At 42.7% G+C, this 18,163-nt stretch overlaps 1 protein-coding gene across 3 annotated transcripts in view; it reads left to right on the top strand.

The window, feature by feature from the left end:
- The window catches only part of OPTN (optineurin), a 43,139-nt gene that overhangs the window by 9,369 nt on the left and 15,607 nt on the right, over positions 1 to 18,163 (top strand). For all 3 annotated transcript variants that reach the window (XM_082617460.1, XM_082617459.1, XM_082617458.1), the window contains exons 4-7: positions 3,103 to 3,264; positions 5,545 to 5,618; positions 7,743 to 7,877; positions 17,009 to 17,111. In XM_082617460.1, coding sequence (XP_082473586.1) covers positions 3,103 to 3,264; positions 5,545 to 5,618; positions 7,743 to 7,877; positions 17,009 to 17,111 — 474 coding nt within the window. The remainder of the gene's footprint in view (positions 1 to 3,102; positions 3,265 to 5,544; positions 5,619 to 7,742; positions 7,878 to 17,008; positions 17,112 to 18,163) is intronic.

Genomic DNA, 18,163 nt, shown 5'->3' with positions numbered 1-18,163 from the left:
TCACTTCTTTGGGCGAAACCTCTCATTGTCTAAATATTTTTGAGGTAGAATACTCTGAAGAAATGATCACTGGGATATATGGGTAATTTTCTACTTGCTGGAAGAAAATATCTCACTTTGTTTTCCTCGGCTTTTGGGATGTGGGCTGACAGTTGGCTTCAGCCTGCGGGGGCCCAGCACTTTGAAGCCAAGAAGGAAGCTTCCAGAAGCAGTTTGTCTGCCTGAGATAGTCTGCCTGTAGGTTTTCCAAAAAGGTCCCAGTATGGGAAGAAGTTGAGATCAGAAGCTGGAGCTCTGGACAGCTTCTTTCAGTGCAGACGATCAGCTGAAGCAAACTACAAGCAGGACTCAGAAATGAGTCCTTGGGACAAAGTGACATTTAGGACTCTTAAAAACCCTTGGTCATCAGCTGTATCCCCCCAAACTGTACCTCCCAGGCCCACCCCTCCCCCCGCCTCTTCTGTAATGTTTGTCTCCTGGACGACTTGTGTTGTTTTTTGGGTTTTTTAAAAAAATTTTTTTTAAATTTATTTATTTAATTTATTTATTTTTGGCTGCACTGGGTCTTCATTGCTGCATGCGCGCTTTCTCTAGTTGCGGCGAGCGGGGGCAGTGCAACGGGCTTCTCACTGCAGTGGCTTCTCTTATTGCAGAGCACGGGCTCTAGGCACGCGGGCTCAGTAGTTGTGGCTCACAGGCTCTAGAGCGCAGGCTCAGTAGTTGTGGCACACGGGCTCAGTAGTTGTGACGCACGGGCTTAGTTGCTCCGCGGCATGTGGGATCTTCCTGGAGTAGGGCTCGAACCCGTGTCCCATGCATTGGCAGGCGGATCCTTAACCACCGCGCCACCAGGGAAGCCCAGTTGTTTTTAATTTAGGCCCTCATCTTCCTGATTTACTAAAGCTCTCAAGGCCTCAGATTTTCCTCACTCACGCTGGCCCATCTTTGCTGCTGCTTCTGCAGGATGCACCCCTCCTCCCCACTCACCCACCCCCACAAGCCATCGGGGCCTCTCCTGTGGTCTGTGTCACACAAGGGAAGGGAGCAGGGAATTTCCTTTGGAAATCTGCCTCTGATCTTTAGAGTGAGGCCGAGGCATTACTGGTTCTGTCCAGTTTCCCTGAATTATACATCATAGTGATCTCTAAAGAGTACTTTTTAACTTTTAACTACAGATGGCCAGGCAAAGGTCATTAGATAGACTATTGATTGTTTTTGGATTATAAAATGGCATATCAGCCTGGGAACATTTCCAGGACAATACAAGCACAGAAAAAGAGAAATTGTTGTGTTACGAAGGCTAATCAATGCTAAGTGCTCAAAACTGATGAAAGACGTAACAAATAATGGAGTTGGGCTTGATATCCAGAGAATAAGCCCTGGAAGTTTAGTCCGGGAAGACGATGGACAGAGCCTTAACAAGTGAAATGAAGAGAAATTTAAAGTGTCACCTCACAAGGTGTTTTATAGCCAAATAAGCGGATCCATAATTTCCCCAGGATAGTTAAGAGATCTGCACAGTTGCAAAAAAGAAAATTAACCTGACATCTGAGATTCTAGAGTCATGGCCTTATATCCCTGGTCCTCAGACCCTTGTTTAAAACTTTTATTTCCTTCCTTAAAAGTCCATTCTACACAGTATCCTCAGGGAGGGCAAGAGGGTGGATGTGAGAATCCCTCACAGAGCAGTCTTGCCCTTCCCTGCCTGCTTCCTAGTACCAGGCTAGGCAGCACATTTTCTTTTATGTTTTCATGCCTTTAAATATACATTTCTTTGGTCTGAGTCATTACCAGGAGAGACTGCACAGGCTTCGAACCTTTCCTTACAGACCTAACCCTTCAGTTTTACAATGAGTTGCTTTTTTCTAACGCCTGTGGGAGTTTCCTAGCAAGAGAATGGTCCAAATGAACGCAGAGCATGATTCCACTGGTGTGAGGGGCACTTCCATGCTGCCAGTTACTACCAAGCCCTCTGTTCTTAATACTTCATGGACTAGCTGGTTTATGGTCCGTGCACAAGCCTTTCTGCCTTTGGGCCTGTTTACCATTCCTTAGGAGATCTGTCATAGGGTGTTTGTGTGTGTGTGTGTGTGTGTGTGTGTGTGTGTGTGTATGAATTTTCTGTGTGTTGCAATCCTCTGATAATCTCAAGTGTATGTGTTTCTGGTGGCGCCATGTCCATAAGAGCAGTGAGGGAAGAAATCAGAGAGGCTAAGAAGGTCACGGCTGGAAGAGACCACAGAGACCACGTGGTACCACGTCTTTCTTTCTGAGCCGAGAAAACTGAAGCCAAGACATTGAGTGAATCTGCTCAAGGTGACACATGCTCTGATTAGCAGAGTGTGGACTAGAATCTGCTCTCCCTTCTCCCAAGTAAAAACACCACATGTCAACAGGCTCTTTCTCTTATGACTTTGTCATATGTAGTAACTGCAACAGGTTGAACACAGCAGGTACTCAGGGAAATAGTAGTGTTTATTATTAATGTTTATAGAGGCAGAAATTTAATTTTTCCACCCTTGGTACCAGCCTCTGAATTTTCAGTTTTCTTATTTCTCACCAGACTTATTTTTAGCAACCTTAAAACATGAGCATAGAGTACTGTAGCAACCAGACTACATAACTGGGAGAATTGTGGACCTTTCATTGTGTTTTGTCATTACTATAACATTATGCCCTTGGTGCTTTGGCTTCTGAGTAGACATCACAAGAATGGGAAGTGTAGGGGTGGGTATGCATTTGTAGGGGGAAAAAAAAAGGCAGGAGGTTGAGTTGTGGCAGTTCTTTGTGGAATTTTGGACTAGAATTTACAAGTCTACCATTGCCAAAGTCTGGTTGGTTATTTTCATGGCATCAGATTATTTCAGCATGCTGAGGAAGCCTTTCTTGTCATGAGGTTATTTTAACTTCCAATTATTTGCATATGATAAAATAATGTAAGCTTTTCCATTTTAATTGGCATGTCAAAATAAATTGCTAAGGATAAGCTAGAATATCCTACTGTAAAGCATAGCTGTCTTGCCAGTGGGTATGGAGGCACTCGAGTTTGATGGCCAAGTCCCTAGCGTGATTCATTAATTCACTTTGCTCCTCGTCCTCAAGGTCCTCAAGGCAGAAGCAGAACAGGAAGTGGAACAGCTGAAGACCCAGGTGGCACGCCTTCAAGCTGAAAAGGTCGATCTTCTGGGCATCGTGTCTGAATTACAACTCAAGCTGAACTCAGGTGGCCCCTCCGAAGACTCCTTTGTTGAAATCAGGATGGCTGTAAGTGTGTTGGTTTTGTTTTTGTTTTAAGCAAGTTACAAAACCTCACCTGGACAGCTGCTACAAATACCACCATTTCCTTTCAACACGAGGAAGCCAGATAGTGGGGAAACTTCAGCGTAGTCAACGTAAATGTATAACATAATAATGCTTGTGGCTATCGTAGCTGAAATGGAAAATGCTGATTACCTTTTATGACCAAAGAGGTAGTCCTTTTTCTTCCAGTATGTCCTGACAAGAGATAGTCCTTTTGCTTCCAGTATGTCCTGACAAATTTATGTGACTGACCTAAAAAGAAAAAAAAGGCATAAACTTTTTCAGCCCAGGTCTCAAAGCTGTGTTCAGCATTTCACTTAGGTAAGCGGAGTTGTGATCAGATGCGGTAAAATCAAAAGGCTTTAAAACACTTACGAATAACAGAACCCTCTTTTCAAACAAAGTCTTATGAGGAACGTTGGTATATTAAAACTAAGAAGTGGAGAAAAGAAAGAGCAGAGTGGCCCTGGTTGTACCCTCAGGGAATACCCTGGCTTGTCCCTCCCCTCTAACGGCAGCTGCTAGGGAACCCCCGAGAACAGGGTTTGAAGGCAGGGTGGTCTAACTGGCATTTATGTGCAACCCCAAATGACGCGAGCTGGGTGAGGCAGCATGTGCCGGCCCATCCCTGGTGGGAAGCATGTGTCGGGGTAGCTGGCGTGCAGGCAGTCCTGCTAAAGAGCACAGAAGGTAAGTGAAGCCAAGAGGGACCTCTCCTTCTCTGCTACTAGAAAAAAACTGCATACAGGGTGAGGGAGACAAGCACAGGAGGAGAAAATCCTCCCTCATACACACAGTCATTCCAGCTTTGTCAGAGTACACGTCTGATACAGCCAGAGAGGTTACCTGTGTCTCTGAAAGAGAAAACTCGACTTTGTAGGTAAGTGGGAGTGGGGCGGGGTGAGGGACACCTTACGAAAAGCTTCATAACTAATGGATGTGTCTGAAATGGTCGAGTGCGACTTCCTTTACCTTCTCATTTATTTGCTGTGCACAAGGTGAACAGAGTTGCAAAATGGCTCTTAATAGCCCCACCACCCACACCCCTCATAAATTTTAGATGAATAGGGGCTGAAGTCAAGCGAAGTAAAATACTAATCAGGAAGTACACTAATGTCAGAGTACTCTTTCTGCAAGTGAGCAAAGATTATGAAAACACAGCATTGATCAAAGAGCGTTAACCTTCTGCAGATAACTGATAAAATTCAGGAAGCCCAAGGAGCGTATCAGAAGTTTCCAAATGAGGCTTCTTTCTTTGGGATGAATGGTTAGCATAATATTCTCCCTCACTGATGAGTGACAGTAATTTCTAGTGTTAACATGTTTTTCTTGCCTTGCTTCTGTGAACAGAAAAACACTGCCCAAGATTTAGGAACAGTGTGCACACGCAGAATTGTCTAGAACCATCTCTGTATTTTTGGAAGATCTTTCTGCTAGCTCACTGGAATAGAAATGTCTTTCAAGGGACTTCCCTGGTGGTCCAGTGGTTAAGAATCTGCCTTCCGATGCCGGGGACGCGGGTTTGTTTCCTGGTCAGGGACTTAAGATCCCACATGCTGCAGGGCAATGAAGCCCACGTGCCACAACTAGAGAGAAGCCCGTACGCTGCAACAAAAGATCCCGCATGCTGCAACTAAGACCTGACGCAGCCAAATAAATAAATAAATATTAAAAAAAAAAAAGGAAACGTCTTTCAAATCATTTACGTGGTCTTAGTCTTCCTGTTCCCTAAGTGGCCCGAGATGCATACAGATTTCTAATAGGAGCTAACCTATGCTTTGTGAGCCTTGCCCACAGAAAACAGCCTTCTTTTCAACGTGGCTTCAGCAAGTTCTAACATTTTGCATGTTAACGGACTGTGTGGGAAAGGTATGTGGAACTGTCACTAGCTCTGTGTGACCTTAACCTGGTCGGGGAGAAGGGAACTGCCAAGGAGAAAGAGAAGAAGATAAGCTTTTCTGTGCGGGCAGTCAGGTTGGCTGCTGAATGAGAGGAGCCTGACCTTCTCCACCTTCTTGTCTTCGCCTGGATGTTTATAGTCCTGATGGGGAGTGCAGGTTGAGGGAAGGGTAAATTTCCATTACATTTGAGTGACCAAATTTAAACATCTCACATTTCCACGTTTGATAGGTTCCTTGGGTTGTGTGTCATCCAAATTCCTGCTCTTTTGCCTTTTTCTCTTTTGATAAGGAATTCGTCTTGCAGACCTACTGTGTTAAATCCCTTTCATTTCTGCTTTTACAGGAGGGAGAAGCAGATGTGGCAACGAAAGAAATCAAGCCAAGTCCTGGGCCCACAAGAACTGATTCCATTGACACGTATGTGAAGACAGACTGGGGCTTTCGGACAGACACGCTGGGCAGTCTTGTCACTTTCAGCTCTCCCCTGGGAGGCCAAACATGGTGGGCTGAAAAAGCCACTTATTAATTTATACCGGGACCTTTCAAGAATGTTCCATTTGAATTGCTATTTAATGTTGCAGCCCAAACTGGTGGAGAAGAAAAACTGTTTGGTGCCTTTGTTGGCGAACTGACCCCTCACCACTCTGTGTAGAGGTGTTTCATCTCCATCAGATGGGCAGTGAAAACAAGCTTCTTCTCAATTAAGAGGCCCATGTTTCCTGATTTGTTTACCAGTGCAGTCTGATCTGGACCAGGCTGCCCAGCTGATAAGGGGGATGTTTCCATTTTGTCTTCCCTGTTCATTCCTGAGTACAAGCCAAGGTGACTAATTCAGGATAATCTTCCATAGCAATGACTGTTGTTGCTCTGAGTGACGGTGGCTGTTTTTTGAAAGTACCCAGATATCTTACCTGGGGGATGGCAAGTAGACTTGTGACAAGTAGATATTAGGAAGCTGACACCTTAAGAGGTGGGGGACCCTGAGGAGGAGATGGCAGGGGAACTGGGCACCTGAGTCTCTTGTAAGCAGCTCTGACCCAGGATGCGTTGTCAGCTCATCCTCTGTAAGCAGGTTCCTACTGCATGACTCTGCTTAAGAAGAGTTATCTGAAAATCTCCCTAAGGATCTCGTCCCTCATAGGCTTTTAGTATCTTTTTTATATAACTTGATGAATGTACTTATAAAACATAAAAATGGGTTATTTTTTTTTTCAGTTATGCTCCCAAGCCTTTGTATAAGGGAGAAAATCAGGATTAGATAATATTTTTTCATCAAACAGGGCAGTTGGCAGAAATGAAAGTTATTCCCTTTTTTAGTTAGAAATTCCTCAGCTTCCCCCTTTCCTCTATTGCTTTTTTTTTTTTTTGTCTGCGTTGGGTCTTTGTTGCTGCGCGCAGGCTTTCTCTAGTTGCAGCGAGCGGGGGCTACTCTTTGTTGCGGTGCGTGGGCTTCTCTCTAGTTGTGGCGTGTGGGTTTTCTCTTCTCTAGTTGTGGCGCGCAGGCTCTAGGGCGTGTGAGCTCTGTAGTTGTGGCGCAGGTTCCAGAGCGCTTGGGCCCTGTAGTTTGCGGCAGGTGGGCTCTGGTTGAGGCGCGCCAGCTCAGCAGTTGTGGTGCACAGGCTTAGCTGCCCCGCGCCATGTGGGATCTTAGTTCCCCGACCAGGGAGCGAACCCGCATCCCCTGCATTGTAAGGCTGATTCTTTACCACTGGACCACCAGGGAAGTCCCCACACAGCTATTTTTTAATAACAGCTTCCTTACCCTGTTTGAAAGTATTTTAAGGAGTCAGAGATGGATTTCTAGGTTCAGAGTTTGAGCTTTGGCGATGGGAACTGGGATTGAATCCCGGCTTTTTGTTAGATGTGTGACCGTGAGTAGGTTACTGAGAGAGCAGCTGCCATTGGCGTCAGCATAGTTGTCCAGAATGTTTAGTTGCTGCAGTACTTGTTGTGGTTTTCTTCATCATTGAACTGCCTCTTGATTTAATCTGAGTTGGAAATCAAGAAAAATATTTGACGTGCCAACAGTGCCTACATTTCTCTGCTCTAATTGTTTGAAACCAGAAACAAAAATGATCTTCTTCTGACGAGAGAATGTGGTGGTTTCGGTCGAGTTGGAGAAAGGCGGGTGGTCTGCGTGTCGCCATGGGCGGCACACATGCTTGTGCCCTTTGTATGACTGTGGTCTTCCTGGAGATTAGTCCTCTAGGAAAGCCGGACACCAAAAACCAGGGCTACCTCTGCTCCACTGTTTCTGTGAGTCCTGTGGTCTGGTGCCGTGGACATGGTGACCACTTGGAGGAAGTGAGCATGTGCAGTGTAAATCGAGCCTACCCATCAGTCCCCACTCCTTCCCTGGAAACCATGGAGGAGTGAGGCACTGGTGGTCACCGGGCCAGCTGTGCTTGGTCTGTAAATGAGAATTAACTAGGGAATATTCTGGAAAGCAGTTCCTTTAAACTGGTTCCAGTAATATTCGTAGACTCTGACATTTCTGTTTTCTCATGAAAACCTTTTAACCTTTATGCTGTCCTGATGTAGGAGCAAATCTGCAGAAGGTGCCAGGAATTATCTGGAATTTGAGGAATTAACTGTGAGCCAGCTCCTGCTTTGTCTAAGGGAAGGAAACCAGAAGGTGGAGAGACTTGAACTTGCCCTCAAGGAAGCCAAAGAAAGGTATGAAATAGGCAACGCGAAATATGCATACATTGTGCTTTTTTTTTTTAAGATGTTGGGGGTAGGAGTTTATTAATTAATTAATTTAGTTTTGCTGTGTTGGGTCTTCGTTTCTGTGTGACGGCTTTCTCTAGTTGTGGCAAGTGGGGGCCACTCTTCATCGCGGTGCTCGGGCCTCTCACTATCGCAGCCTCTCTTGTTGCGGAGCACAGGCTCCAGACGCGCAGGCTCAGTAGTCGTGGCTCACGGGCCTACTTGCTCCGCGGCTTGTGGGATCCTCCCAAACCAGGGCTCAAACCCGTGTTCCCTGCATTAGCAGGCAGATTCTCAACCACTGCGCCACCAGGGAAGCCCCATACATTGCTTTTTTAACAGCTTTATTGAGATATAATTAAGATACCTTACAATTCATCCATTTGAAGTGTACATTTCAATTTTTTTTTTTAGAATATTCACAGAGTTATGTAGCCTTTACCACATTATAATTTTAGAACATTTTTCCTTCCAAATAAGCAACCCAATACCTGTTAGCACTCACTCCCCATTCCTCCTAGTACTTCTACTTTCTGTCTCCATAGACTTACCTTTTCTGGACACTTCATACAAATGGAATCATACAACATGTAGTCTTTTGTGATTGGCTTATTTTATTTAGCATAATGTTTTCAAAGTCTATCCATGAGGTAGCATGTGTCAGTTCTTTTCTCCTTTTTGTTGCCAAATAATATTCCATGATGTAACTAGACAACGTTTTATCTCTTCATCATTTGATGAACATTGGGGTTGTTCCCACTTTTTGCCCATTATGAATAATATTTGCTCTCAACATTCATGCACAATATTTTGTGTGGACATATTTTTAAAATTCTCTGGGTATATACCTAGGAGTTGAATTGCTGGGTCACATGGTTACTGTTGAATATTTTGAGGAACTACCAAACTGTTTTCCACAGTGGCTGCACCATTTTACATTCTCACCAGCAGTGTGTGAGGGTTCCACTTACTCCACATCCACACGAACACCACTGTTGTCTATCTTTTTGATTATGACCATCCTCGTGGATGTGAAGTGGTATCTCATTGTGATTTTGATTTTGTTTCCCCAATGGCTAATAATGTTGGGCATCTTTTCATGTTGGCCATTTGTATATCTTCTTCTTTGCCCATTTAAAAACGTTGGATTGTCTTTTAATTATTGAATGGTAAGAGTTCATTAATATTCTGGATACAAGTCCTTTATGAAGTATATGGTTTGCAAATATTTTCTCCCAGTCTGTGACTTATCTTTTCACTTCCTTGATGGTATCATTTGCAGCACAAAATGTTTTTATTCTGATCTAGTCCTGTTTATCTGTTTGGTGTTTTGTCCCTTCTGCTTTTGGTGTTGTATCTAAGAAACCATTGCCGAACCCAAGGTTACAAAGATTCACCCCTGTATTTTTTCCTAAGAGGTTTATACTTTTAGCTCTTACATTTAAGTCTGTGATCCATATTGAGTACATTTTTGTGCATGGTGTGAGGTAAGGGTCCAACTACATTCTTGCATATGTAGATATATTGCTGTCCCACACCATTTGTTGAAAAGATAATTCTTTTCCTCACTGAATTGTCTTGACACCCCTGGTGTAGATCAGTTGACCATAAATGTAAAGATTAATTCCTAAACACTCAATTTTATTCAATTGATCTATATGTCTATCCTTATGTCAGTACTACGCAGTCTTTTTTTTTTTTTTTAAGATGTTGGGGGTAGGAGTTTATTAATTAATTTATTTATTTTTGCTGCGTTGGGTCTTCGTTTCTGTGTGAGGGCTTTCTCCAGTTGTGGCAAGCGGGGGCCACTCTTCATCGCGGTGCGCGGGCCTCTCACTATCGCGGCCTCTCTTGTTGCGGAGCACAGGCTCCAGACGCGCAGGCTCAGTAGTTGTGGCTCACGGGCCTAGTTGCTCCGCGGCATGTGGGATCCTCCCAGACCACGGCTCGAACCCGTGTCCCCTGCATTAGCAGGCAGACTCTCAACCACTGCGCCACCAGGGAAGCCCCTACTACACAGTCTTGATTACTTTAGTTCTGTAGTAAATTTTGAAATTGGGAAATGCAAGTCCTCCAATTTTGTTCTTCTTTTAAAAGATTGTTTTGGCTATTCTGGGTCCCTTGTTTATTTTTTTTAATGTAATTCTTAGGGTAAGTTTGTTAATTTTGGGGGGAAAGCCAGCTGGGATTTTGTTAGGGATTGCATTGAATCTGGAAATCGATTTGGGAAGCACTGCCATCTTAACAATATTAAGTCTTCTGATCCATAAACATGGGTGTCTTTCCATTTACTTAGGTCATCCTTAATTTCTTTCAATGATGTGTTGTAGTTTTCAGCATACAGGTCTTGCACTTCTTTTTCAAAATTTATTCCTTTGTATTCTAGTCTTTTTGGTGCTATTATACATAAAATTGTTTTCTTAATTTCATTTTTGGATTATTCATTGCTAGTGTAGAGAAATACAACTGATTTTTTTTTTTTTTTTGGCGGTACGCGGGCCTCTCACTGTTGTGGCCTCTCCCGTTGTGGAGCACAGGCTCCAGACGCGCAGGCTCAGTGGCCATGACTCACGGGCCCAGCCGCTCGGCAGCATGTGGGATCTTCCCAGACCGGGGCACGAACCGGTGTCCCCTGCATCAGCAGGCGGACTCTCAACCACTGTGCCACCAGGGAAGCCCCTACAACTGATTTTTGTATATTGATCTTGTAGCCTGTAACCTTGCTGAATTCATTTATTAGTGCTAATCATTTTTTTAGTGGATTCCTTAGGATTTTCTATATACGAGATCATGTCATTTGCAAAGATATAGTGTTACTTCTTCCTTACCAACCAGGATTCCTTTTATTTCTATTTTTGCATAATTGCCCTGGCTAGACTTCCCATACAATGTTAAATAAAAGAGGAGAAAGTAGACATCCTTGTCTTATTCCTGATCTTAGGGGAGAATGCTTTCAGTCTTTCACCATTAAGCTGGTATTACCTTTGTTTTTCATAGATGCTTTTATCAAGTTGAGAAGCTCCCTTCTACTTCTAGTTACAATTTTTATCATGAAAGGGTTTTGGATTTTGTTAAATGCTTTTTCTGAGTCTATGAAGATGATTGTATGGGTTTTTTTTAATATTTACTTTTAATTTATTTATTTGGCTGCGCCAGGTCTTCACTGCAGCATGGGGGATCTTTTTAATTGCGGCATGCGGGCTCTTAGTTGTGGCATGCAGACTCTTAGCTGTGGCATGCATATGGGCTCTAGTTCCCTGACCATGGATCGAACCCGAGCCCTCTACATTGGATCACAGAGTCTTAACCACTGGACCACCAGGGAAGTCCCTGTATGGGTTTTTTTAACCTCTATTAATATAATGTATTACATTGATTGATTTTTCAATGTCAAACTAACTTTTCATCCCTGGATAAATCCCACTTGGTCATGACGTATGATCTTTTTTATATGTTGCTGGTTTGGATTGCTAGTCTTTTGTTAAGGATCTTTGCATCTGTATACCTAAGGGGTACTGGTCTGTAGTTTTCTTATGTTGTCTTTGTCTGGCTTTGGTATAAGGGAAATACTGGCCTCGTAGAATGTGGTATACACACGCACTTTGGGATAAAATTTATTTACCTCATAGAGTTGTGAAGTCAATGAATTTCTACGTGTGAATGAACTTTTTATGAAGGCAAAGTGTGAAACCACATAAGACGCGGGAGATAATGCAACAGTTTTAGGGTTCCATTGATTGCAACATTTAATAATAATATACTATAAATAGGATATACTATAATATACATAAATATATTATGTCTAAGACATAATTAATTCTCTCAGACATTATAAATGGCTCATTAATCTTAAAATTATAGCACTATAAGAAGCATTTTCTAACTGAAGCAGTTGAAATTTTTAACTATAAAATCTGTTTTTAAAATATGAAGCATAAGTTATTTATTCAGAATGAGGGTAACCTAGAATAATCAGTGTTTGTCCAATGACTTATTTGATCCTCAGCTCTTTTCAGAGGTGAAAAATGTATGATAGCTATGAATCGTAGGTTTTTACCCCATATCCTACCGCTGTCCCTTAGAAAAGTTCAGAGGTTAACTTCCAGGAAACTAGTACCATGTATTCTAATGGAGTAAAATATTCATCCTGCCTTTTTGACAAGTCCCAAAATCTAGTAATAATGCACAGAAAAATAATTAAGTAAAAGCATTCTTTTTACACCTTAATTATTCCAGCTGATTTTTAAAGGGAAGATGTTTTGCTCTGAAAAAGACCCTTAATAGTCATGAGTAATCAGTGTGTTTCTGTTTCATTGGCACGTTTAACCTCCTGAGTTCTGCACACCAATCTAAGAAGTGAAGTTTAGCCAGTAATTCATCCTTCCTCAGATAACATGATTAGCTTTAATAATAAAAGTGTAAACTTAGGAATTTTCTGATTATATATCCGGATCTTTCATATAATCTAGTGTATATTTCCTGCTTTCAAAATAATGATAGCTCTCTGTCTGGAGGTATAGCTTTTCAGATTGCAGCTAGGAAGTCAGGCCTGCCTTTGAGATGGGTGTTTCCCTTTCTCACCCTGAGCTCCCTGTAAAGGATCCCTTTCTCAATAGCATTAAATTTCCATTTTGTGAGTCAGCCTTCTCGCAGTATTTAACACCTGGCAAGTCAGTGATTGGTTGCCAAGAGTAATGTTCCCCATGTGGGTATTAGGATGACCTCCTGGCTAAGGTCGGACTGAAACCAAGAACTAAAATCACTGATTCCTGGACAACCTGGCTTGATTTACTATGTGGGATATGATGGAAAGACATTCCAAGACCTAACATGTCTTTTTCTCAAATACATACGTCAGTCTTCAACCATTTTCATGAGAAATAGGGGTAACAGTTTAAAATTTACTCTGAAAAATTTTAGGGATTTGTGGGGACAGTGGACAACAGACTTGCCTTTCTTCCATTGTTTGCCAGGATTCATATTTCATGCACTTTGTGTCTTCTGAACAAACTTAAACTGATAGCCAGGAAGGAAAGGGAAAGTGTATATGAAGTGTGACCTGGGATAATCAAGAGGTAGTAGGGAAAAGTCAGCCGAGATGAAAACTTGCCCTACAAACTTACGTTGAAATGCAAACGTAGGTCAGAAGCCTGCGTCCTATGCGAGTGGCGTCGTAACGGCCCATCCTTCGACCCAGCACCAACCAGCTCTTGGCCCATTGATTTGTTTAGCTAGAAACAGTGCCTGTGCACCAATTAGGTTGGGCAGTTTGCAACAGATACTAATGCTGTTTGTTTATTTGTTATTATCACTAAGTTTTTTAAAAATCAGGTTTGAATTCACATAGTTTAAAGATTGGTTCCACAAGCTTTTTATGGAAAAACAGTAATTCTTTGACCAACCCCCCCTCCATCCCCCACCTCCTTTTCCTGCTTCTCAGACAACCACTTGCAACATATTTAGCTGGTTCTTTTTTTTTTTTTTTTTTTTTTTTTGTGGTACACGGGCCTCTCACTGTTGTGGTCTCTCCCGTTGCGGAGCGCAGGCTCCCGACGCGCAGGCCCAGCGGCCATGGCTCACGGGCCCAGCCGCTCCGCGGCATGTGGGATCTTCCCAGACCGGGGCACGAACCCGTGTCCCCTGCATCGGCAGGCAGACTCTCAACCACTGCGCCACCAGGGAAGCCCTAGCTGGTTCTTTTGATACATACTCCCATATATCAAGATTAAATTGCTACTTAAATTTTTTTTCCTATTTTATTTTATTTTATTATTATTATTTTTTTTTTGCGGTACGCGGGCCTCTCACTGTTGTGGCCTCTCCCGCTGCGGAGCACAGGCTCCGGACGTGCAGGCTCAGCAGCCATGGCCCACAGGCCCAGCCGCTCCACGGCACGTGGGATCCTCCAGGACCAGGGCACGAACCCATGTCCCCTGCATCGGCAGGCGGACTCTCAACCACTGCGCCACCAGGGAAGCCCTTTTTTTCCTATTTTAGACATAATCTATTGACCTCCCACTATGAAGGATGAGGATTTAACTGCCTTTCACTCTCACCATTGTCACTACACACACTTCTGGACCCTTCCCACCCCACTCCAAAACTGATTATATTGACATTCAGTTAGATCACTACTCAGTGTTTATTATTATTATGCGTACATACCCACGCACACATACAGTTCTCTGTTGAGCTGTGCTCTATGCTTTGACCACTTTTCCTTTTTTATACTTAAAAAAAAAATCTCTATGCAGAATTACCTTTATAAAAATTTGCTTAGTTCTACTGTACTCTTCTCCAATGAGGAAATCTCAATTACATTCAAACATGTTAGTAGTCTAATAGTTTTCTCTTGAAGACTTTTCTCCTGGAGTCAGCCTGGTTGTTATCTAGGTCCTGCTGTATTGCAGTCATCTTGGAATCTCCCTTTGTCATTGTCCTGTGGAATTCCTTCATCTCTGCTGTGTTGGATCACCTGTTTCCTGAATCCAGTGCCTTTCTCATTCTCTAAATATCTTTAAATATCTCCACTAACTTACTAAGAAAGAATATATGGGAAGGATATTTTCTGAGATCTGCATATCTGAAAATCTCTGTTTCTACCTTTATACTTAATGGATAATTTGGCTAGATATAGAAATCTGTATTGGATATAATTGTCCCTCCAAATTTTGAAAGCATTACTTCCTCGTATTCTAGCTTTTGGTGTTCATGTTGAAAAGCTCATCGCCATTCTGATTCTTAATCTTTTGGGTTAAACCTTCTTTTGTTTTTCCTCTCCCCCAGAGGTTCTTTGCTGTGTCTCAAGTTTTCTGACGTTTCACATGTGCTTTGGTGTGACCTTGCTTTCATCCATTTGTTCTGGACATTCTTGGCCTCTTTCGTTCTGCAAACTCATGTCCTTCACTTCTCGAAAAATGATCTTGAAATAATTCAGGGATAATCTCTCATCCTCAGTTTTCTCTGTTCTCTCATTCTAGCACTACTGTTATTTTTTTTTTTTTTTCTTTTTGCGGTATGCGGGCCTCTCACCGCTGCGGCCTCTCCCGTTGCGGAGCACAGGCTCCGGACGCGCAGGCTCAGTGGCCATGGCTCACGGGCCCAGCCGCTCCGCGGCACATGGGATCCTCCCAGACCGGGGCACGAACCCGTATCCCCTGCATCGGCAGGCGGACTCTCAACCACTGCGCCACCAGGGAGGCCCACTACTGTTATTTTTAATTGGACCTCCTGGACCAGTCCTCCGACTTTCTCAACTGGGTGCTCCTCTTTTCCAGTTTTCTCTCTCTCCGTATCTCTCTCTTTCTCTCCATCCCCCCTTCACTCTTGCTCTTTCTCTTTTTCTGCTTTCTGATACATTTGATCAACTTTCATCCTCTTTGTGGGGCGGGGGACAGTTCCTTTGAATGTTCCTCTTCCATTTTATTATGGTGGTAATATGTTTCCTTCTGTCCCTAAGGATATTAATGATAGGTTTTTTTTTTTTTGAAGTTTTTTCCCCTTGGCATACTCTAATTTCAGTAAGTTGTTTTATTTTCTGGTTTACTTTGTCTGTTTCATTTTAAGGTTTTCCTGAAATGTCTGGTAATCTTTACTGTTTGATCGGATTTAAGACTTGGGGGTTAGATGCTGATCAAAGTGCTGTGTGGGGCTTCCCCGGTGGCGCAGTGGTTGAGAATCCGCCTGCCAATGCGGGGGACACGGGTTCGAGCCCTGGTCCGGGAAGATCCCACATGCCGCGGAGCAACTAAGCCCGTGCACCACAACTACTGAGTCTGCACTCTAGAGCCTGTGAGCCACGACTGCTGAAGCCCGCACACCTGGAGCCCATGCTCTGCAACAAGAGAAGCCACCGCCATGAGAAGCCCGCGCACCGCAACAAAGAGTAGCTCCTGCTCGCCGCAACTAGAGAAAAGCCCACGCACAGCAACGAAGGCCCAACACAGCCTAAAATAAATAAATAAATAAATAAATAAATATATTAAAAAACAAACAAAGTGCTGTGTGCATGTGTAGGGAGATCTGGCCGGGAGGTTTCCTTGGGGAAGTCTTACGTCAGAAACTTTAAATCTTTTCCTTATCCTGATCAAATTCTCCAGAGGAGACTTTTCCAGTCTCCTGTCTGAAGGGTACTTTTCTAGATGCCAGCGTTCTGGAGATGAGTAGGAACAGAAGGCTGAGGGTCTTAGTATTCTGTAAGTTCCCCTCTTTTCAGTAGGGAACCCAACCCCTCAACTCTGATTAATGACTCTGAGTCAAGAGACCCTTTATTTTATGACCTTCTAGTCATTCTTAAACAGGTCCCAACTTTATCCCCACGTCCAGAGGTACCTGGTGTCACTGATTCCTGAGCCTTTGGGGTCCCACAGTATGAAGTGGGTTCCATCGTGGCTCTCCCTACTGTTGGCTCAGATCCAGTCCTCTTGGGCTATCTAGTCAGTTCCCACTCATACCTAATGCTTCCCAAATCTTGCTGTTATTTCCTCTCCCTTTCTCTTTGTTCTTGTAGGTATGTGGCTTGTAAAAGTCATTTTAGTGGTATTCAAGGTGGGAGAAAAATTACATGCGTATATTTAAATCTACCGTCTTTAACCACAAGTCTCTTTATTTCATTTGTATCGGGATGGCTTTCACATGATTATGATTCAGTGTAAGAATGTTGCTATATTTGTTTGTTTTCAGGACCTCATAAACTTAGATGTGTCCCAAAAAACAAGTCTTTCCCTCTCTGCCGAATCCTTATAAAGGGACACCCACTCTCACGTAGCACATATGCATGCACATGTGTACACACATAAAAACACAAATTTAAAAAATATTTCTGTGCATGACAATGACGTGAAAAGAGGCAGTATTTTTTAGTGTTCAAGATAAATTATACATATCTTATACCTCCATCTGCATTCATCCCTTAAATCAATTCTAGCCAATATCAGGTTGAAAGCAAAACCAGAGCTAATACAGAGAATGCGAAGAGGTTTTGAAAACATTGATCTTCTATCCAAATTTTGAACAATGTTCTTTTCAGTGCTTCCACAATTGTTTTTCCTCTGGAAGCCAAAGAGAAAGTAACTTTTCTATATTCTTTAATTTTTCAGAATTTCTGATTTTGAAAAGAAAGCGAAGGATCGTTGTGAGATTGAGACCCAGACAGAGGGGCGCACAGAACAAGAGAAGGAAGAGGAGAAAGGCACAGAAACTGTGGGTACTAAGAGTCTAAGACTGTTACCACACCCCCGATGGACAGAGAGTAGTACAGGCGCTGGAGCCGAGTCTTGTGATGTGTTATTGGCTTTAGCAATAGAGAAATAATTTCCATGTTGAATATTTTCTATTTCTCTTATATTTCCTTGTCCTGATCTGAATTTCATTCATTGTAAATTGTACTGAGATGTATTTCTATCCTAGTGATTCTAGGAGATCACCTCTCTCTCTCTTCTTGGCTGATTTTCTCTCCAGAATTCCTAAGTGGACAGGCCCACTAATTGAGAAAGGAATTTTGTCTAATTTATAAATAAGATCATTTGAGGATGTGACCCAGAAATGTAAGGTAGAATTGAAAGATCTTGGTTCTATCCCACTACTGGTTTGAATAAAATAGTATGAACAAAAAAGGTTCATTTTTATATACATGCTCATATACATTTCTGTTCTGTGGCAACTCAGAGACGTGCCTCATAGCCTGCAAACACAGTCTGAAGCTTAGGGAAAGGTGATGAAGGCAGGAAGTTGTAAGACCCACAGTAGCCCATGAGAAAGGCATTTACATAAAATACTTTAGCTAATTTATTTATTCAGCAAATATATATCAAATGCCTACTGTATGCCATGCTCTGGGCTGAGTCTCCTACTTTCAAGAGAATGGAGAATATTTTAAAAACTGAGATGAAGAGAACACCTGTGAGTAATAGTACCCTGTTGACTAAAACTAATCGATAACTAATAATAGAGAAGTACTGAGACTTCCCTGGAACCATAAAACTCACTGACAAAAATTCTAGAGCTGCCAGGAAATAGGCAGTACAGTGAAAATAGTTGAGTAAACTAGAAAAATAAATCAGCCAGGGAATATGGGCATGAGTTGCTAGATGGATAAATAAGATTGTGCTTTGACATCACTGTGATCTGTGATCCCTTGAACTATGATCAGGATTCTTTTTTTTTTTTTTTTTTTTAATTTTTGGCTGCTTTGGGTCTTTGTTACTGCATGCGGGCTTTCTCCAGTTGCGTCGAGCAGGGGCTACTCTTCATTG

The sequence above is a fragment of the Mesoplodon mirus genome (assembly GCF_964341445.2).
Source record: "Mesoplodon mirus genome assembly, chromosome: 4".
Classification (NCBI taxonomy): Eukaryota; Metazoa; Chordata; class Mammalia; order Artiodactyla; family Ziphiidae; genus Mesoplodon; species Mesoplodon mirus.
This window is presented reverse-complemented; position numbering and strand designations above follow the sequence as displayed.